The sequence below is a fragment of the Melanerpes formicivorus genome, unplaced genomic scaffold (assembly GCF_026170545.1).
Source record: "Melanerpes formicivorus ecotype bairdi unplaced genomic scaffold, bMelFor1.0.p_v2 SCAF_29, whole genome shotgun sequence".
In the NCBI taxonomy this organism is placed as follows: domain Eukaryota; kingdom Metazoa; phylum Chordata; class Aves; order Piciformes; family Picidae; genus Melanerpes; species Melanerpes formicivorus.
The window spans coordinates 4,915,286-4,937,397 of record NW_027142381.1 but is presented as its reverse complement, the minus strand read 5'-3'; the positions used below and the strand labels follow the sequence as shown (position 1 = coordinate 4,937,397).

At 51.7% G+C, this 22,112-nt stretch overlaps 1 protein-coding gene across 1 annotated transcript; it reads right to left on the bottom strand.

Moving 5' to 3' along the window:
• Positions 1-36: 36 nt before the first annotated feature.
• Positions 37-20,093, bottom strand: PRPF8 (pre-mRNA processing factor 8). The gene is made up of 43 exons (XM_068154622.1): positions 20,005-20,093; positions 19,777-19,886; positions 19,526-19,694; positions 18,694-18,858; positions 18,375-18,593; positions 17,587-17,799; positions 16,948-17,073; positions 16,766-16,871; positions 16,101-16,291; positions 15,804-15,923; positions 15,534-15,723; positions 15,272-15,391; positions 14,666-14,800; positions 14,426-14,555; positions 13,829-14,025; positions 13,514-13,720; positions 13,261-13,424; positions 12,816-12,942; positions 12,517-12,709; positions 12,081-12,268; positions 11,636-11,874; positions 10,971-11,117; positions 10,549-10,759; positions 9,802-9,918; positions 9,468-9,715; positions 9,106-9,285; positions 8,503-8,638; positions 7,751-7,920; positions 7,296-7,425; positions 6,974-7,120; positions 6,591-6,751; positions 5,743-5,934; positions 4,925-5,162; positions 4,603-4,731; positions 3,912-4,025; positions 3,596-3,769; positions 3,181-3,374; positions 2,613-2,852; positions 2,058-2,199; positions 1,565-1,705; positions 1,217-1,356; positions 860-1,062; positions 37-385 (listed from the first exon to the last, which is right to left on the bottom strand). Exons 2-43 carry the CDS (start codon positions 19,874-19,876, stop codon positions 231-233), a joined length of 7,008 nt encoding a protein of 2,335 aa, XP_068010723.1. The 5' UTR covers positions 19,877-19,886; positions 20,005-20,093; the 3' UTR covers positions 37-230.
• Positions 20,094-22,112: the final 2,019 nt, after the last annotated feature.

Below are 22,112 nucleotides of genomic sequence, written 5' to 3'. Positions count from 1 at the left end.
ACACACCTCCCCGAGGCGGGATCTCGCCGGCAGCGCTCCCGTTCGTACAAAATTTATTGAGGCTAAAGACACAACAACAACCGTGACACCGCACCGAGGGGCTACGGGGGCGAGCAGGGGCCAGGGCAGCGGCACGCACACGCTGTTGAATATCAACAGTACTAAGAGTCGGGGGCAAGGGCAGGACACGGCGTGAAGGACCAGGAGCAGGTGTGCAGAGGGGCCCAGCACTAGGCATAGAGGTCCTCCCGGTCGGCAGAGTAGACCTCCCCCTCCTGCAGCAGGGCGAAGTTGAGGAAGTGAGAAGGGCGATGGACCTCGTGGTAGAACTCCTTGGGGTTGGCCAGCTGCAGCTCGTACTTCATGTTGGGGTCGTGACGAACACCTGGAAGAGAGAGGCCATGACCCACCTGAAGCCACTCCTGCCTCCACCACTCAGCAGGAGCTTGGTGAAGCCTTCTACCCTGACACACTCCCCATTTCCTGACCCCTCCTGCAGCTGTCTGGGGTCCACCATACCAGGACCTCCTCTTACTCCCCTAGCAGGCACAGCTCTTCTCTGCCCTGTTCCATTATCACCTCTCCTGCCTCTCAGGGATTCATTATTCAGTGCCAACAGACCCAACACTACAACCCAGAAAGAAAGGATGACTATTTCTGCTCTCTATCAGTTTGCTCTCTTACAAACCAAGAGAACTGACATCCCAGTGCTGGTACCAGGGAAAGGTCAGACCACAATGCTGCAATCCCTGCCAGCCACTCCAAGGAAGCTCAGCCTTTGGAACAGGCAAGAACGATCCCAGGAGCCATTTCCTTCTCCCCAAGCTATTCACATTCCCTCCCTTCCTGTCCTGCTCACCCATGAAGTTGTAGTTCCAGGACCCCTGTGCTGGGACCATGAAGAAGCCGAGGAAGCGATCTGAGAGCAGCATCTGCACCCTCTCATAGTGGGACGGGAGGTAGCCCTTGGGGTTGTTTCCCTTGTCCGTGTTCTGCCTGCCCCACTCATAGCCACTGGGGGTCAGCTTGTAGGCTGTCAGCGTGCAGGAGCCTGGTGTGAAACTGAAGGAAATGAGAGACAGGGCAAGTCAGACTCATCTGGCATGGAGGAGGGAAACCAGAAATGAGCAAATGCTCCCTTTCTGCCACATGTTTAGTTTGAGACCTCAACATATCCCCAGGCTCCCTCAGCAGCCAGGGCACACAGGCTCCTCACCTGCAGGTGATGATGATGGTCTTCTCCCCATCCCAGGAGGGGTTGTCAGCCATGACCTTGGCATGGGTGGTGACATCCTGTGGTGAGAGCTGAGGGGACTCATTTGGTTGAGTGTGAATCCACCCCAAAGGTTCCATTTCCTGACAAAAGACAAATAGAAGATATTTCAAACAAGGCCATCCCAAGCAAGGCTTCCCTTCCACCTGACCCCAGACCAGGATGGCTTTGGGCCAAGCTCTTAAAGCCCAACATCTTCAACAGGCCACGGGAAGCTGCTCCACCACCTTAGGTCCCCATTACTGGAGATGGGGATCATCCATCCACACCAGGAGCAGAAGTCCAACTCACCTTGAGATACTCATGCTGTGGCAGCTGCCCAGGGAGATGCACAGTCTGGTGTGTTCCCCACTGGGGCACCATCACAATGCATCTGATCTCCTTCACTTGGGGGTTGTCAGGGGGGCTCACTCCATACAGGTACCCTGCAATCTAAGAACACAGACACCTGCCTTAGAAGGCCAGAAGAGACCTCCTTGTATCTGTGTGAGAGTAAGTAGGCCCTGCCCTTAGCTCCCAAGAAGAGGCTCTCTGGGCCAGCAAGTTCTCACCAGAGGAGAACATCAGTTTCATTCATTAATGATTTTCCCCCAAGGATGGACCTCCAGGAGCCACCAGGATGTAGTCAGAACTTGTGTGCTCAGCCTTATTACCAATGTGACTCGAGCACAGAGGGCTTCACGTGGCTGGCAGCCAGCTCCCAGCCCCTCACCACTGCTTCCTGACCACTGGTGTGAGCCCCAGCAGAGGGGGTTTGGCTGAGGCAGGCTCCCTGCATGCTCACCTGGGCCCGCAGGTCTGAGATGCAGATGAACTTCTTCAGGACATTCTTGGGCAGGATGTAGGTGTAGCCTGTCTCCTTGATGTCGTCTGAGGAGACGTAGATGTGGTTTGTTCGCAGGTGGAGGTTGGCAGCAGAAATTGCTCTGTGAAGGGGAGGCCATGCTCAGAAGGTGCACACAGCAGCAGAGTTTCACAGGCTCAACCAGGTTGGAAGAGACCTCCGAGACCATGAAGTCCAACTGATCACCCAGCCCCATCTAATCAACTAGACCATGGCACTAAGTGCCTCATCCAGTCACTTCTGAAACACCTCCAGGGACACTGACCCCACCGCCTCCCTGCGCAGCCCATTCCAATGGGCAATCTCTCTGTCTGTGAAGAGCTTCTTTCTATGATCAGGCCTAGACTTCCCCCTACACAGCTTGAGACTGTGTCCTCTTGTTCTGTTGCTGGTTGCCTGGGAGAGGAGACCAACCCCCACCTGGCTACAACCACCCATCCCTTCCTGAGCACTCTGACCTGTTGCACCCCCTGCCAGCCCTGCCTGCTGTCCTACCTGACTCGCCACTCTGTCTTGGAGGAGAAGGTCTGGGTTTCGTAGTTGCTGGTTGTGGAGGTGATGATTTCATCCCCGTGCTTGTTGACGGTGCGGGTCTGCGTGGCTGTCAGCTGGGACTGCTCCTTGGTTTGCTTCTCAATTTCTGCAATCTGCTGTCTCTGCTGAGAGGGGGCAGAGATCTCCATGCCCAGGATAATGTCTCGGATCTCTGACTGGGTCAGGGACGCAACGTTCACGCTGAAAGAGAAGATCCACCCAAGTCAGGCGTTTCAGAACGCATCCTGGACCCTCCCACTAAGGCACAACTCAGAACATCCACTCGAGACACTAAGAAAAATGAAACCACAACTTTTTAGACAAAAGAAGGGACCAAATCACAATGTGCAGATCAGAGGAGATCTGGCACAGATATTTTTATCTGCAATGAATAGTAACAATCATTTTCCTCTCAAAGCTGACAGCTCGTGGCCAAAGCTCCCTGAAGTCTTCTGCCCTCCACAAGTAGCTCTCTGGCTACACTGTCTGCAGAGCAGGAAGGAAAAACTGCAGCTAGACAGTGTCTTACTTGTTCTTCTTGCCATAGTCAGCAAGGATGAGATCCTTCAGCTGCACCTCCACCTTGATCCACTCCTCATCTGTCAGGGTTGGCCAGATGTGGTGAGGCTCTGTTATGGTTGTCTTGTCTGGCTTCAGAATGACTTTGGCTCGGTCGTTGTTCACATGCAGTGCCCGGAGAATCAGAATCAGACGAGAGAATGCCTTGGAGAAGGAAAACAGATGTGGTTAGGAAGAAGGAAACCAAACCAACAAAGCCCTGGGCATACTGACATTGATTCTATTGGCACTTCCCATGCAATGTGAAGGCAAGACTTGGAGCCAGGTGATCCCCAGCAACACACTGTGAGTGATCCGTGATGCCTGGGCTCTTGCCCCTTCCATCAGTGGCAAAGCAAACTGCAGGCTGGGTGTACTGTGCTCACCGTGTAGGAAGAGATGGTTTTCAGCCAGTCATCATACAGATTGAAGAGAACCATCTGGGGTTCAGTAGCCTTCAGGATGAGATCACCAAACTTTTCCACTTTCAGACAGGCCTGGAAGGGCAGCTGCAGCTCTGAGCCTTTGATCACAATATTAGGGAAATCCAGCAGGTGCACCTGGAGTTTGTCAAGAGGAGGAATTAGCTCACAACTACTGCACAGTATTAGTCCAGATCAAGTCCTTCACAGAATCCAGGACTGTTCTGCAGTCTCCCAAAGATTCTACAATGTCCCCATGGAGCAGTATCTGCATTGTTACCTCAAGTGGGTCCAACATGCCCTTCCGTGTCACTATGATCTGCTTAGGCTGTTCCTCCACAGGAAGAGACCGAATCAAAGCAGCCACTTCTTCAGCAGTCTTCCACTTAGCCAGCTAGAGAAAGACAGCAGGGTTAGAGAAATCTCTCAGCTAACAGCAGCCTCTCCATGTCTTTGGGACTCAAGAGAGACTCAAACCAAATCCTACAAATACAACTGGAATTCATGGCTTGTTTCAGAGCAGTGGCAAGACCCAGGACTTCCTTCCTACTGATTAGAGGGCAGCCTCTGTTCCTGGAGGGGAGTGACCCCTGACTGGCTCAGAAAGAGCAGCTGGCTGCACCACCTCCCTGGGCCTGCTACCTGAGAGTCCCCCTCCCACTGCACTGCATGTATGGCCAAGTGTGACTGCTGTAACTGCAACTGCTCCTCAAGCCCTGCTTGAAGATCTGAGCTATTGACACTTCAGAGACAAAAACCTCACACCGCCACTGCCTGCACCCCTTCACTCTCACAGCCAATGCTCAAGCTTGCTTCAGCACAAGTTACACACTGGAAAGTGGAACTCCAAACTTGTTAAGAGGAAGGAAGATGAAGACCTTCATGATGTTTTCTGCTCAAGTGAATGTCCCAAGCAGTCAAAGCCCATCCTCAGCTCACAGCCCAAAGCACAGCCCGTAGCCAGATCCTACCTGTCCTAGACGTTTCTGTCCTGCCCACACAGATGTATGGATGATCTTCAGGAAGAGCTGTCCAGTTCTGGGGTTGAAGATGAAAATGGCTCCATTGATGGGCTTTGTGGTCAAATTCCCTTCAAAAGTCTGAAAAAAAACCCAAAACCAATCAGAAGTGTCATGTACATGGAGCTAAACAGAGCCTGCCCACACCCTGCCAACAGCCAGCTCGCTGTGTGACCATGCTGATGCCTGCATTTCCATCACACAACCACCCTGAGGCACAGGGCACCTCCAGTTCCTGCCCTTTCCCCCCCTGCAGATACACCTGTGGCCTCACCTTGTGTATGGTCACTCTGTACACGTTGGTGTCATCTACAAACCAGATGATCTGGTTGGAGAAGAGCTCTCCATAGTTCTGGGAGGAGAGGTATGGCTCTGTGGGCTCGGAGGAGTACAGCTGCAGGCCCTTGCGGATTCGTTCTCTCAACACATACAGGGCAGGGTTTGCCTTCATGATTTTGGCCATAGCCTGCTGGATCAGAGGTTTGCTCCCTGGGAACCAGTTCCCATAAGCACTGAAGAAGAAAACAAGGACAAGACCTAGTTGTTACTGTCAGCTCTGAGATGAGGAGACAACAGCCCTGCACAAGTCTTCCCATGTAGCAGCCAAGTGCCTTTCTGCCTGCTGCTGCCTACTCTGTGGTTTCTCTTGTGATGCACTTGGGAGCTGTTCACCCTGCACTACCTCTCAGTAGGAAGCCACAGCACATGTATGCTGCAGCCCCAGAAAAGCTCCATCCTCTCCAATAAGCACACTGGAGCAAAACTTTGCTTGCTAGGACTTTCCCCCTAGGTCTTCAGTGAAGAACAGTCGTCTTCACTTGTAGGTGGACCTTGAAACAAGGCCTGTCCTTCAGCTCCAAGAACAGTCTGATAGAAATGATTAGTGAGCTGGGAGAAATGAACCATTAATTATTGAATGAGCAGGCACAAGGCAACCCCAAAGGACTGCCAAGATGCCTCATCCCATCCACTGCCTGCCTCCAGCTCCTGCCTTCTCCCCTCATCCCCTTGCCTGCAACACAACCCCATCTGGAAATGCACCAAGGCAGAGCCATGAACTCCCAGCTGAAGCACAGCAGGTGCAGCTCTCACCTGTGCAAGTTGTAGGCCAGATCAATGGCAATGAGCACACCAGTGGGAGAAGGGTAGATGCTCATGTTGTCTGTGGTGTAGTCCAGGAACTTGGCTCTGGCGTAGCGCTCGATGTCGTGGGAGTCGTAATCTCCCCAGCGCAGCTGGATGTCTATCCAGTACTTCTGAGTGGTGGTGCTGTCCATCACATCTCTGAGGAGAAAGCATGCCAGAACAACTTAATCTTCAACTAAACCCTCCTGCAGCTGTTGTGATGTCTTTCACAGAGTAACTGCCACCAAGTGTGAGCGCTGAAGCTGGCTACTGTTTGTGTATCACCCTGAGAAAGGCTTCTGCTGCTCTTTTCACACAGCAGCTGAATGTAGAAGCTGTGAAGAGAAAACCTCAGCCAGTGGGGCTCAGCTGCAGGTTTAAACAAAGCAGCACAGTTACTGTTCTGCTGTGGAGTCATGAGAGTCATCTCCCCCAGGGACTGTCTGGTAAGGATTCAGTTGAGCTGAACATAGCACCAGCACAGTGTCCCATTCGCTCCACATTCTGGTCCTAGAGAGCAGCAGAGCTTTGTGGGGCTTCCTGAAGAACCTTTTGGAACTCCTGAGCTCTGGCTCAGGGGAAAGGTAAATTGGAAGAGAGAACAGGAGCAAAGGCAGTCCTCATGTTCTGCAGAAGGTAGTGCTAGGGGGTGCTGTAACCATCTCCCAAACAAGCCCTGCGCTCTGCCAGCATGGCAGTGTCCTGTGTCACCAAAGAAAACCAGCCCCAGGGGCCCAAGAGGCAGGGCTTGGGAGGACAAGCTGAGCAGCTCTGCTCTGCAGCAAGACTGAGGAGGGGAAAAGAGAAAGACTCACTTGGAATCTGCAAGCAGTGATGGACGTGACACATTCCACTTGTAAGAAGCAAAGAGGAGGATATCTGCACAGGAGGAATTCATCTTGTATGACTTCCTGGGATGGATTGTCTCCTTCTGCACTGTCTCAATCTCTAGAGCATCCAGCTCTTGATCAAACACCTGGGCAAAAGGCAAAGACAAGCTGTATCCAACCAACCCAGCTAAAGAATCTATCCTCAACACAGAGCTACAGCAGGCATCCAGGAAAATCCCATTCCCTTCCCTCCTCTGCCAAGCTGCTGAAGAAGGGGCAGCCCAGCCACAATCCCTGGGACAACCTCTGCTGCCAGCAAGAGGCTGCTGGTGCACAAGGGAGCATGTGTGCACTGCACAGACACCAACCTGACACAAATCCATCACAATGCTCTCGTGGATCTTCTGCCACAAGTGAGCTCGGAAAATCTGAATGAGAGAAATCTTCAGCGTGGGGATCTTGCCGTGCATGAAGATGCCTGTCAAATCCAGCTGCACCTGAAACCCAACATACACCTGCAAAGGAAAAGCAGCTGTGAGAACAAGGCAGCAGCAACACAGCTCACCCAGCTCACAAAGCACAACAGCTACTGCTAAGGAGGTTTAGTTCACAAGAGCTTCTCCAGAACCAGCCTGAGCAACTGCTCTCATTGTGTGCAAGTTCCTACAGGTACAAGCTTGAGGTACTTACATTAGCTCTGTTAATGGTAGGAGACCACCACAGGGTGAACCTTCTGTTTGGAATCTGGTTCAAACCCGACCTCTGGGCATTTGTCAGCTTCTTCCACTTCATGGACTCCTCAAAGCCGCTGGCCTTCTCCCTAGAAAGGGGCAGACAGCCAGTTGTTTAAGATGTTCCTCATCTCTACTGACTGCCATGTGGCACATGGAATAGAGGCAGGGAGCACAGAGGTGCTGTGTTCATGCAAAGGTTGTTTCATGCAAAGGAACTTCCATGGATCTGCATGCTGAACTTCAGCTACAGCCCAATCCCAGGTGCCCTCACAACTGATCCACAGAGTGTGCTCCAAAGACAACTGCAGAATGGCAAAGCCTCAACAAGGTCAGGGCAGCCTGAGCTGAGGGCTCCTGGCGCACTACTAAGCTCCAGTTTGCAAGACAAGGTCACATCAAGGTTTCTCTCACCAGAAGAGACCCTCCCATGTTGGGAAGTAAGTGCCCTTGAAGAGAGTGTGCTCCAGGATGCCTTCCACTCCCCCAAGTGCCTGGATCATATCCGTGCGGTAGTTGTTCAGGTTCCAGAGTTTCCCATCGTGGCGTTGATGTGTCCACCAGAAAGGGTTCTGCTTCAGGACCTGGAGACAACAGCACACTAGTGAGCAGCTCTCTACTCCCATCATTTAACCTGGCTGCACTCACTGTAGGAACCAATGACGATGATGGTGTCAGCAAGTAAGTAAAAAAGCTACACGGCCTCAGTGTCGGAGGGCAGAGTTGAAGCACATGAGCTCAGTCACAGCTCCTGTGCAAGCAGGGCAGTACTGCTGGATGGAATCTAAGGTGATGCTTTTATCTTTCAGGGACTGCCCTTCTACAGAGCTACCATCACAGGCTATAAATAAGACAACTTTCTACTGTTATTAAAACTTAAGACCTTGAAATGTTTATTTTGGGACCTTTTTTTACCCCTCCCAGAACGTGTTTCTTTCAGAGCTGCACTAGGTGTGGTGCTCTCAATCTGTCAAAATGCTCCAGAAATGGACAGCTACACATTTAGGAGAATTTGGGTCTCAGCAGCCTCTGCTAGGCCCAGCACATGGATCTAAGCTCTTCCTGCAGCAGACAGACCAGGATGAGCACCTGCAGTGATGCAAGGTGAAAGGGCATTGTCTGGAATGTGAGCCTCCCACTTAGCCAGAGAAAACCCCAGTCAGTACCTGATACTGTTTGAAGTCAGTCCTGACTCTCCATCCTTTATCATAAGCCAGGGTATGCCTGTCCTTCTGGAAGAGGGTGTTGATACGAGGGATGCCCCTGTCCCAGGAGTCCTCCAGGTCCTCCAGCGTCAGACGCCTGCACAAACAGAATGCCCACACCTGGTTGTCTCTCAGTGGCACAGCAATGCAATGTTCAGTCTCTGAGTCATCCTCACAGCCCTCCTTTGGACACTCCTGAAGTGGGGAGCCCGGAACTGAACACAATACTCAAGATGTTATCTCACTAGGGCAGAGTAGAGGGGGAGGAGAACTTCCCTTGGGCTTGATGTCAAACAACCAAAAGAAGCAGCCTGGCTCTGTAAGTGTGCAGAACTAGCTGCAAGTGGGTCTGATGCCAGCTTTTCCTGGCAGCACCATTTCCCTTCAGCTGTGCCACAGCTGCACTTTTGGCCTGCACAGCCCACACCTCCTCTAGAGGTAGGACAGTAGCTTTGTGGGCAGCTTGTAGCACATTATCACAGGGCCAGCAAGGCCTCCAGAACCCTGAGACAGTGGCAGACCTCCCAGCAGAGCCTGTGCTCAGCCCCAGAGACAAGGCCATACCTGTTCTGGGCAATGGCCTCCTGCCGCTTCAGGGCGTACTCTGCCCACACCCTCTGCGAGTCGATGAATTCGCTCTCCCAGGGCTGGATGTAGCGATACAGATTGGGGATCAGCTGATCCTCCTCGTGACTCATGCCTGAGCGGAAGTGAGTGATGCCAACATCTGTCTGCTTGGACCACCTGCAGCAAAGAGGCACAAGAGTCAGGTGGGAAAGGCAGAACTTCACAAGGCCACACTGTCACAACCTGCTGCAAGGGCAAGCAGCTGCTGTAACTTGGCAGAAGTCAGCATTCTCAGCTATTGCTATGGGAAAGAGCATCTAACAGATCACCACTGCAGCTGTCAGAGCAGCACAACTCACCTCAGGTCAGACTGGGGGATGAGAACGTGGCCCATGGAGAGCATGCCCAGGCCCCCCAGCTCTTTAGGGGTGTAGAACACCACGGGTGGGAAGCGGCTGGGCATTTTGGAGTTCAGACCAATCTTGATCCGAGTCTGGATTTTATTCTCACATTTCACCAGCAAATCAAGCAGCTCCTGAGTATTCACAACAGCTTCCCTGAAGTATGTCATCAAGCCAATCAGAGCTGTATTCCATTTATTGACAATCTAGACAGGAAAGCAAAGGATCAATGCTCAGCCTGTGCTCCGGACACCTGCAGAAAGCTCTGTCGCACTCCTTCTTGCCACCCTACCTTAGTGAAGGTTGTGGAGCCAGATGCCATGAGGATCTGCCTCACTCTGTTGTGGAATCTCTGCATAGACTCATCATCCACACGCAGGAAGCACTGAGCTGTGCGCTCCTTGGTGACCTGCAGGAGCACAGGAACATCAGCTCCTTCCTGGGGGCTCCCTCTCCAATACAAACCCAGTAGAACAAGCTCTTGCTATCAGACATTTGTGAACATGGGAAGAGATGAGGCTGAACAGCATCTCTTCAGCTTCAGGGCCCCCAGCATGCCCAGACAAGGAGTTCTCACCCCTCCCAGCAAGGAAAGTTCATATTGAGTCCATCTGTGCTGTTCACAGTATCACAGAATGCCAGGCTGGAAGGGCCCCCAAAGATCATCTGGTTCAACCTTTCTAGGTAATAGCAGAGTTAAAAGGAGCTGACCCAGCACCCTGTCAAACTGAGCCTTGAAACTGTCCAGTATAGGGAAATCCACCACTATCCCTGGGAGGTGATTCCAATGTCTTACTGATCTCATGGTGAAACATTTTCTTCTGGAGTCCCATTGGAACCACCCCAGGAGTAACCTGCACTCATCACCCATTCCCTTTTCCAAGTGACTCCTTACAAAAAGGGAGTCTCCATACTCTTGGTAGCCAACCTCTAGGTACTGGTATGTGGTAATAAGGTCTCCCCTAAGCCTCCTCCTCTCAAGACTGAACAAATCCAGCTATAAGCTCTGCTCTCCCAGCCTGTTAAACCCTCCCCCTACCTCATTTTGCAGGTTCCAGACACCGTCCTTGTGGGTGAACTCCTCGTAGCTGGTGCGGCACTTGGGCAGGATGCGGCACTCGAAGCCGCACATGTTGAACAGGAGGTTGGGGTTGTCCTTGCTGTACACGGACACGAAGCTGTTCTCCCACTGCACCGTGGTGACCGACCGAGGCAGGCGGTTCTTGATATCCCAGAACACGGCACGACCACTGGGAAACAAGATGTGCACAGTGAGAGGCTGGCTGCTAGTGAAGCAAAATGCAAACTGAGCAAGTTCCCAGTGCTCCCCTGGCTCTGCAGCCCCTAAACCCACCACACGCTGTCAGAATTACAGAGCAGACCCCTATTCTCTCTTCCTGAGCACCTATCAGTCGCTAATGGACACTTATCACAGCTAATGTTCCAGGCTGCAGCACTCACAGGTTCACATCATGCTTCATGAGGCGCATCCGAGCGTCCCGGGGCCAGCACTTCTTGTTGTTGTAGCCGACGATGTTCTCGTTGTTGGGATCGGGATGCTCCGTCAGGTATCGCTGAATCAAGTCTCTGGCCTCGTCTGCTGTAAACCTGCAAATGCACAGACGTGCATCTGGGGTGACACCACCAACTCCTCAGAACACCACCCTGTCCAGACAGATAAGGACTTGCCCAGGGAGGTCGTGAACGCCCCTTCCCTGGAGGTGTTCAAGGCTATGTTGGGTGAGGCCTTGAGCAATTTGGTCTAGTGCAAGGTGTCCCTGCCAATAGCATAGAGGGTGGAACTAGATGATCTTTAAGGTCCCTTCCAACTCAAACCATTCCATAAATCTATGGATAGGTGATAGCCATAGCATGTTTGAGGGCAACCTGCATCCAATCCCAGCATCCTCACACTGAAGAAGACTTCAGTTTCATTAGCACTGAACTGAAAAAGCCAGAGGAGGCATGTTCTGGGAAGTCTGTCAGTTCAGACCATTCCCTTTGCTGAGAAAGGTCAGGAACCAAAACATGGAACAGGAGCATACTAATTCCCACCTTCACAGCATCTGCTGCAAGATGCCAGAACTGGAGTTCACCTGAGGCAAGCAGGGCCCCGGGGGTCTCACCTGAAGAAGATGTGGATACGGTCGATGTATCTGCAGAAGAGGCGGATGGGATGGGCCACCTCGGTGGCAATGTCTTGGAAGCTCAGGAAGTCATTTGGCATCTGGGGAGGCCCAGCCATCTCACTGGCACGGTGCAGACCCAGCACCAGCAAGTCCATCACAAGCCCATAGTACTGGACAATGAAGGAGGCAAACTGCAGCCCACGAATAATTCCGTAAGAGTTTGTGTGATTCATGTCCTGAGGAAACGAGAGGGAAGAGTCAGAACCTGGCACAACATACCAGAGACCTCTGACCTGAGAGATGCTCTTCAGCAGGACCTAGAAAGGTTTTTCCCTCATCACTTCTTTTCCTGGCAAGTCTTAAGTGCCTTCCTCCTCCAACAGTCTCCAAACCCTCTCTATTTTACAGCCCACATACTCCCTTTGCTGCTAGCACTGGTTACCTTGTAGTTGATCACCACGTTGTTCTTGGCTGTCATGTAGTCAGCAATGTTGTGATCCACAATGAGACGCAGCAGCCTGTTGAGCAAGGTCAGGTCAATCTTCTCATACATCTTCTCAAAGCGGGACTCCAGCATCACGTTGCATTCACCCTCACTTGTTTCCCAAACATCCTGGAGATTGTTAATGCCTGAGGAGACAAACAAGCTTGTCACACCATCTGACACATCAGAGTGCAAAAGCATCCTCCTGGGCACAGGAGGTCAAGGCAAGGGCTCCTATTCCTGCAATGCCTGATTCATCAGCCTCTGGTCCTTTCAGGCTACCCAGAAATGGAAAAAGAATCATGTCACCAAGCACCAATGCTGTGGAAGTTCTCCTCCAGTATATGCACAGGTGTATTAACCTACAAAATAGTCTCTGATTGCAGTCACTAACCTTGGCACCACTTGTACACCAACAGTGGAGGAGGTTCAGTGTCAGCAGGTTTGATCCACGGAGGGAAGAGCCTTCGCTTATCGGCTTCATACCACAAGTACTGATCCAGGTAAGCATCTGTGATTTTCTCCAAGGGCTCAACATCATAAACAGGAACTAAGTGGCTGTAGAGATCCATGAACTCAATACCCACCTGAAAAAGAAGAGGCAAAACTGAGGCTTATGGCTGGCAGAGAACACAAAGTCTTAGGGCTGTTTAGTTCCCGAGTGCACCATGTGGCATTCAGGAGCACACTTACCTCCTTGAAGGCTCTCTGAGTTAAAAGGTGTCGTTTGATTCTGGACAGAGCTTCATGGGGGTTATCATAAGCCTGTTCAATCAAGCCCAGCTCCTCTCTCTGTGACTGATTCAGGCGAGATTTCACACTGAAAGCCAGAAAGAACAGCTCATGCACCTAAGCACGAACACACTAACAGCCACTGCATGAAACTGCTGAAAGCCATTATTTGACCCAGCAGATCAAGATCTGAAACTCTTCCCAATCCACATCCCCAAGCTGAGGAGCACAGCAATGGTTTTGCCCCAGATGGCAGAGTCCACAAAGAATCTACAGCCTTTACCAGCCCACTGGGGGAAGTTTAACCACACACTCGATTCCAGGAATAACAGGGAACAAAGCTTCAGGAGCCTTTCCCAGTGCAGGTGTCTGCCCCTGAAGAACACAACTGCTTCCCACTGCTTACCTGTAAGCTTCCTTCAGCCTCTCCAGGGCTAATATGAGCAACTTGGTGTCGTGCTTGTAGGACAGCGGGGGGAAAGGAATGGGCGAGAACCTCCTGCTTTCCAGCCAGTGCACTGTGGTGGTGTACACAGCAACAGCCTCTTCCGCAGTGATGTAAGGCCCGTCCTGCAGAACCACATCACCACTATTAGTCAGTGAAAGCTTCCCCATGAAAACAGCACCAATTTGGGCAACCTCAGGCTGGACAGAAGTACCTTCAGGTAATTATGTTGCCGTTCCTGCTCAGCTTTTAAGTAGAGCCTGGTCAGCCGGCCCAGGTTCTTCTTGCAGACGGTTTTGTCTACGGTGGCACCCCGGCGGATCCGCTCCCTGTTGTAGTGAGCTGTGTTTGTCCACCAGTCAGCTTTTGCCTTCACATACCTCAGGATCATGTTCTCAATAGGAGTTGGCAGCCCTGGCACCTGGGGAAGAACAGGAACTTGAGGAAAATGGCAGTAGGAATCTTCAACAAGAGCAGATCCACCTGGGAGGTGCTAACATGGAAGGAAAAGGCCAAGCCAGAGACTGACCTTCCAGGGGATATTGGCTTTCCAGCACCGCCAAGCCTCGCTCAGATGCTGCAGGATGGTTCTGGCTTTGTTCTGTTTGATTCCTTCTGGCATCATGTCCAGGATGTCATGCATAACAGCTGCCCTCAGCTCCAGGTCAAAGTGAGACTCCACACGCTGCTTTGTGACAGTCTTTGCTACACCCTTGGAGTGACGGCCTGAAAGAAGCGAAGTAATTCAGCAGCTGACTCTGTCAGAGTGTCACTGCCAGTGACCAGTGTCACTGCTCCTCTTCCTCCCACCACAGGAGTGTATGGAGGTGCAGGAGGTCTGCAGAAATTACACCACCACATCAGTGATGTGTTTGGAACAGATGATTAGGAGGCTATGAAACCCACAGTGCTATGGAGCAGGGAATCCCACTTCCATTTGGAATCTATCCTGGGCACACTGGTCTCTTAAAGAGCTCTGAATCAGTCACTAGCTCTTGGGACTGACACGGAGCATGGATACAGATCACCATTAGGAACAGAAAACTGGAGCTCCAGCTGGCATCTAATCAGCATTAATCTTTAACACACTCTCCTCCCACATCCAAAACTGACAGAGTGTGCTGACCTTCAAACTGCCTGGCCAGCAGATTCCCCAGCCAGCGTTCCAGCAGCGGTGTGATGCCCCTCATGAAGAACAGCCACACTCTCCATCCTGGAGCCCAGAAGCCACAGCCAGGACCTTTGCCCACAGGCCCCTGGAAGAATAGAGACACAGTAGTATCAGGTCACTTCCTGACACTCTAGAACCCCTCCTTTGCTGCTCAGTTTACCTGGGGCTACCATCACATGGAAAGGTGGAACTTACTGTGTTAAACCTGTAGTAGATGAGATGTTTCAGGTCCTTGCACATACGGATCTGCCTCATCAGCTTGTACTTGTATCGGTACATTCCTGTCAGCTGACCCACGTGGGCAAAGATGTACTGCAAACCATCTGCCAACTGGAACACAGGGAGCACAGTCAGAGGACAATAAACACCACACACACTGCCTCAAGAAGCCAGGTTTGTTTTACAGCCAGGGGCAAAGTGTATGAGGCCAGATAAAGCTCCTGACATTGACTCCTGTAACAATCAATGCTTATCAGCTGGGGTGAAGAGCAGAACTTCACACCATGCTGAAAGTTTCCATGGTTCTCCCTCTTCTTCATAACACTGCAGCATTCAGTCATTTTCATAGGATAGTTTGGATTGGAAGGGACCAAGATCATCTAGCTCCAACCTAGACAGCTTCCACTAGATCAGGTTGCTCAAGGCCTCATCCAACCTGGCCTTGAACACCTCCCAGGAGCATCCTACTTTGGGCATCCCTGCCCTGAAGTGCCCTGTGTAAGCCTACCCAGATACCTGACTCTTCCTCTCAACCTCCCCTCCTCCCCCTTCAAAAAACAAGCAACAAAAAGGAGAGCCCACCTGGAAGGCATCCACATTTCCAAGTCTGTATTGGACGTGGCTGTCCACCACCAGCTTTGTCAGCCGCAGAACCTCTCGGCACAGATGGAAAGCATTACCAAAACGAGATTTCTTCCTTTCCTGGAAGAGTCCAAAAGGCAGAATGTATGTAAACATGTTATACAAGAGTGGAACAGCTCCAGTTCAGCCCATCTGTACAGCAACTGCTTAGCAATTTTCAAGTACACTTCGCTTTGGAGTGAAATAACACGTGGACCAATACCTTAGTGGTGAGGGTCTTCACGGGCTTCAGGTTGAAGTTGTAATCCAAGTGCAGGTAGTTCAGGTTCTTTCTGTGGATCAGCAAGTTCAGCATATTGTAGCCCTGGCGACACACCTGCAGGCCAACTTCCACCCAGTCCAGCTTCGTCGACTGGAAAAACTTCGTAGCTTTGAAGGAGCGGAAGAGGTACCTGGAGAGAGCAAAGAGCATCATCAGCTGAGTCCCTCACACAGACCAGTACTTCCCCACTGAGCAGACCCCACCACCTACCTCTTCTTCTGGGCCTTGGGGGGTCTGTGCTTGAGTGCATTTAGAACATAGTATTTCAGTAACTTCTGGTAGGAGACTCTCACTTTCACGGGCTGGCCTGCTGGGCAGTGCTCACGATACCTGGGGATAAACTGGACTTCAGTTTCTCAGGGAACTCACATTCCTTAGAGAACAACCTCTCCCAAAATCTCTAGAAACCAGGAACAAGTCTCTAGAAACTCTCCTAAAATCACTAGTCACCACAGGATTCTTGTGTCAGGATCACCAAAACATTTCTTCCCCTAGGACAGAACTCACCAGTTCTTAACCAGTGGGATATCAAGAGCTCTCCGAGTCCTCCCAGACCTCAAGTTGAAGGGTCGTGGGGCCCACAGCAGAGCAATGCCATTGGCTGTGTTATCTGTGTAGAGTGGGGTATCCTTCAGGAAAGGTTCCACAAACTCTGGCAACTCAAACTCTTCATCATCATCAGGCAATGGTTCCTGGCTCTGAAATGCACAAACACCACACAACATTTGCTCCCTGGTTACTTCAGCTCAGTTTCCAGAGTTAACTGAGTGAAAAAACAGTTCTTTGCTGTCAAGGTAGAAGTGTGACAGTGCTGAATATCAGAGAAACAACAAGCATTTCACAAGGCCCCAGTGGGCCTAAGGCCTAACTTTGGCTGCTAGATCCTGAGCTAGGTACTATGGAGGTAAGCAGCTCCATAAAGGGCAACCAAAAAGGTAAAGAAGCTATGCAAAATGACTGTTAATTATGTCCTGGGGTTTATCCTAGAGACCAAAGGAGACAGCTTTGTGCAACTCTGCAAGTAGACAGTTTGTAGTCAGTTAAGGGGGGTTTTGTTTGTGGAAGGGCTACTGCTTTCTCCTGAAATGCCTATGGGTGCCACTATCAGAGGCAAGGCTGCAAACAAAGCCCCACCACCTCCACAGGCAGGGCTCTCCTGGACAGTGACTCACCTTGACAGAATGTCTGTGTGAGATAGGGTTGATCAGTGGATCAAAGTAGAAAGCTGGGAGATCAGGATCCTCTGTTTTAATGAAAACCACGTTTGGAGTGTGATACCTGAAAGACAGACATGCATTGGAGCATCCCAACAGCTGTCCCCTGCTCTCCTTGCTCCTGAGGCTGCTGCACTTACCAGGTGAGGTGGACGTGGTGGGGCAGGTTATTGTACAGGTATGGGAAAGCGATTTTGTACTCTGTCCTGATGGGCTGCCTGATGATGATCTTGTTGATGTCATTAAATTCATTCCAGTCTTCATCCCTCAAATGAGACAAGAAGAAATTGTTGTAGGAGTGCTCAGGGGGACAGAAAGGCAAACATTTCTGATGCAAGACATGACATCAGGGCTTTTAGAATAAACCTTTATTAGAATAAACCAAACCAGGTTGGAAGAGACCTTCAAGATCATCGTGTCCAACCCATCAACCAATCCAACCCACCCAAACAGCTAACCCATGGCACCAAGCACCCCATCAAGTCTCCTTCTGAACACCTTCAATGACGGCGACTCCACCACCTCCCCGGGCAGCCCATTCCATAGCGCAATCACTCTTTCTGTATAGAACTTCTTCCTAACATCCATTTCTTTTAGCCTTCTCTTCATGCTAACAACCATTCAGTGTCCAAAGCAGCAAGCACATCACAGACTGAATGCTGAAGTGAGCAAACACCCAGGAACAGCTCACCCAAGGCAAGACACCTGATAACACATGAACCTTCCCAGCCCTTTTCCCAGATAACCACTTAACTTTTCCTCCCAAACACAACACTTACTGAAGGTTGATGTCTCTGACAAGAGGCTCAAACTTGGGACCTCCAGGAATAGCCATGTTCAGTGCCTTGGAAGTAAAGAAGGCCTTCAGGTCAAATAAATAGAAATAGTTGTCATCCACGAGGTCGGTGAGCAGCTGGTTGGCCAGTCGGTACAGCGTGGACATCATTGGCAAGGTGAACTGCCAACGCTGGTAGGTGGAACCATTCACATACCTGCAAAAGAACAGGGCACAGGCACTCAGTAGACAGCCAGAAGGCAACTGAAGCTTTAACAAAGGACCAGAGATAATCAAACACCTTTCACCACCCACTGTTTGCTGTAAACAGCAAGGACAGCCAAACACACAAGCCCCTCTAGAGAGAAACAGACCATGGACTACATCTACCCAGAAAATGACCAACTACACCAGCTCCTCTCTTCCTCCATAGCCAAACTCAAACACAACATCTGTGAACTCTTAAGCAAATGTCCATTCAAATTTCAACTAGACAATCCAGGTTGTCATCCTTATGGCATGCTAAGTAACATCAGTTTTAGTTAGCTGGGCACCAACCTCCCGGACAGTGAAGCCTTGTTTGCCCTGGCTGGATGCTGAAGACAAGAGGTAGAACTGTACCATCATCAGGTTCTCCCTCTCATCCTTGAGAGGAAGTTTTTGTCTCCCCATCAGTATCACACACAGAGCCCACCACAACACAACCAAAGGTTATATGCTGCTATACACAGGTAGTTTATGCAGTGCATTTATTTCTCTCCTCTCCCAGTGAGCCATCAGAGCGGCACGTACTTCCTGTTGTCCTTCAGCGGCTGGTGGTCATAGAACCAGTCCAGTACAGGGGCATCCTCCTCTGGATCCAGCTCAAGCTGAATGGCTTCCAGGGGCTCCACATCCAGGATATTATCAGCATAATCCAGAGGGGGTTCTTCATCATCAAATGGGGGGAACCTCATCCTCTTGAAGTGACGCCGATCCCTTTTCTCTCGCCTCATCATAATCCACATTGACCTGGTGGAAACAGAGACCATCAAATGCTACCTGTCCTGTGGATGCACAAGCGTTTGCCTACAAGTTCCCAGCAGGGTGGAGGAAGGAAGAAGGCACTTACCCCCACTGAGCAATGTACACCGGCTCTATGACCCAGGGGATCTCATTCACAAAGGAGATGGCGCCTGTGATATGGTACAGAACTGGAACATCTCTGATTTGCTCCCAGGGCATGGGCATGTTCTCCAAGAGCTTCAGAACAGCATGGGGCATGTACTTCAGAGCACTGCAATCACAAATCAAGAGTTGGAAGGGATGACAAGAGAACAGCCACCCACCTGACACAAGCCCAATTACCTCCACACCTTTCACTCCTGGAAATTGCTCATCTAACCTGTTAAGAAAGGCCTCCAGTGATGAATCCAGGAGCTTCCTATTCTAACCTTGTGCTTTATGCAGCTCACCACGAAATGTTTATCTGGTGGTTTGGATTCTGAGAGACTGTCATGCATTAGGTGTTACAAATGCAACAGAAACATTTCAAATGAGTTTGTGGAGGTTTTATGGGTAGCTGTAAGTTAGTGCAGTGCATCCTGAGCTGCACTGATGGCTCTCTGAAACCAAGCAGCAAAGAAGCACTCACAGTACTTTTTAGTCCTGCAAAAAACTGCATGCTGCCCACATTATAGTCTCCTCCAACTTCTAAGACAAAGTGTTATCCAGGGTGGCTCTTATAAATTCAAAGAAGCTTCCTTTGCTTATCTTCTGCACTGCTACCCTTGTGCAACTGGTTATCCCATCCCCACTGAGCTACCCTGCTGGTTTTTATGCACAATCGATATGGAAAGCTGTCTGGAGAAGAGGCTCTCCCTCCAACCATCAGTGAGGAGCTCTGACAAGCCGGTGGAGGAGGCCTCGGCTGAGCTCTGTCACACAGCGGGGGGCTCCCTTACCCCAGGTAGACGCGTTTGTCATGACGGAATTTCCTGTTGGTCATGTCACCGTGGTCGCGGATGATCTTCCGGACGTGCTCGGGGGGCATGTCCTCTTTCTGCGCGTCCACGAAGCCGAATTTCCTCTTCTCTGCATAGCGCTTGGCCTGCAGCTGCTGCCACTTGCGGGCTGCGGGGACAGAGAGAGGCAGCGGTGTCAGGCCTGAACCCGCTCCAGAGGATGTGACTGAGCAGGGGACAGCCCTACCCACCTTTTTCCTGCAGCTTCTCCTCAGACATGTAGTCGGGCAACGGCGCCAGCGGGTTGGGCACCGGGGCGCAGCCGCCGCGGTACGGGAAGACGGCAGCCATGGTGACGCACCTGAAGGGGTGGAAAAGGGCTCAGGGCGCGGACAAGACCATCCCCGGCCTCCCTCGCGCCGTCCCCACAGGCATCCCCCGCCCGCCCCGGATCCCCATGGCCTCCCGTCCGCCCTCACCGGCTGCCGCGACGCCCCGCTCTCCCCCACCACAATGGCGGCCCAGGGCCGTTGCCTCCGCGCCTCAGAGACCCGGATGTGAGCGGCGCGGACGGGCAGGGAGTCTGTCCAATCAGCTTTCGCGCTGCCTTGGAGACAGCAGGCGCAGCCCATCAGAACGCGGAGGAGAGGTGGGAGGCGGAACCAAAGAGGGACGACAGAGGAAGTTGTGTCCGGCATACTCTTCCGGTGGGGTGCTCGGCTTTCTGCGGTCCCGCCCTTTGCTACTTTCGATTGGCGGAGAGAAGCAGCGGTGACAGCTCAGCTCCCTCTCTGATTGGGCAGACCTGTGGCGCAGATCGGTCCACGGGATCTGTAGGAGGCGCTGTGGCGCAGGGGGTGCACCGTGGGGTGTTTGGGGCACGGGGGATGCCCCGCAAAGTGTGGACTCCCCGCGGGGCGGCAGGGACCTATAGTGTCCCCATCGGTAAGGGCAATACCCGCCTCGCCTACCCTCCGTTTGTGTCGTTTTCTCTAGCCCAGAGTTCCCCTTACAGCTGCAGGCAGGAGGACTCCACACCCCAGGGGAGCAACCCTAGCACTGCACCCGTGGCCGTACTATAGCTCTTAGCCATAGAATTGTTGAATTGCTTCCCTTGGAAAAGACCTCGAAGATCAAGTCAAACATAACATCACTGTGACCAATAAACTATGTCCCAAAAGGCCAGGTCTGTGTGGTTGTTTAGACGCCTCCGGGGATGGTGACTCCACAGCCTCCCTTGGCAGCCTGATCCAATGCCTGACCGCTCTTGCAGGAAATAAATGTTTCCATATACCAAACCTAAACCTCCCCCGGCACAATTTCAGGCCATTTCCTCTTGTTTCATTACTTGGTACTAGGAAGAAGAGACTGACCCTTGCCTCACTCCAGCCTCCTTTCAGGTAGTCGTAGTGAAAATGAGGTCTCCCCTCCACGTGGTGCCCAATCCCTAGCCCCCAGGCACTGTGTGCTAGGCTCAGTGAGTAGCCACAGGCCACCCAGCAACTCATCTTAGGGCTTTGGCAGAGAGAGAGCTCCCTGGGTGTTATGCAAGCTGCAAGGAATATTGTCTCTCAGGATGTGGGATAGAGTTGAAGGAGGGTGCAAGCAGGTGACAGGTTGAGGTATATCTTCCTGGTGACTAATTCCCTCATGGGGACGTTCCCTTTAGCCCTGTGAATCCCTGTATGGGGGGATTAGAAGCAGGTCCCTTTCCAAAGCCCCTCAAGCCAAGGCCAGGGCATTTTCCATCAGGATGGATGAGCACAGGGTACTCCCATGTCTGGCCACAGGGATCTGTACAGCTGCTGCTTAACCCACCATAGCTCTGTAGGGAAATCACATCTGACAAGAGGCTCCCAAGACAGGCTTCCATGGCCCTTAAACCCACGTGCCCGGGGTACATGAGGTCCACGTGACAGCAGGAATGTGTTAACACAATCCAGGCCTTGAGAAACATCCCTGGTGTGGGCAGAGGCTGGAGGACAGAGCCAGCATTGCTGAGCGGGTGCAGAGACTGCATTAAGGACAGGGATCAGTGGAGCAGCTCCTGAAAAACTGGATGCCAACGACTCAAACCAAAGAGAAATCCCTTGCTGCCAGCTCTGCTCCACACAGGAGCTGTGAATGCTACACGGGCAGCTGCGCACTGCTCGAGGTGACAAACCCAAACACAGAGCATGAATCTCCAGTACCTGCAAGCTTCCCTGCACTCTCCACAAATAGAAACATAAGCAGCTTTGGCCACGAGTCATCTCCAGCCTCCCACTGCCCACATGTATCACTTGTCTTTCCCTGCCCAGGCAGAAATGTGTCTGTTCCCTTGTTCTCCTCCTCGGAACAAGTGCCACCCGCTCTGAGCAGTCTGTTGTTTCATCCTGTCCCCCAGCTTTTCAAAACTGCAGGAGAGACTTTGAGTTAAAGGTTGCTTGCCACACAGAAAGCACGACAGATCCAGTGGATTTCTCAGAACCATTACACATAATCCTGAGTGGGATGATCTTGCTTTTATAAATGGCACATGGGCTGCTGGGGAACAGCTCAGTGTGTGGGAATTGGTGGGGAAAAGGATATGTGGGGTTAAAAAAAG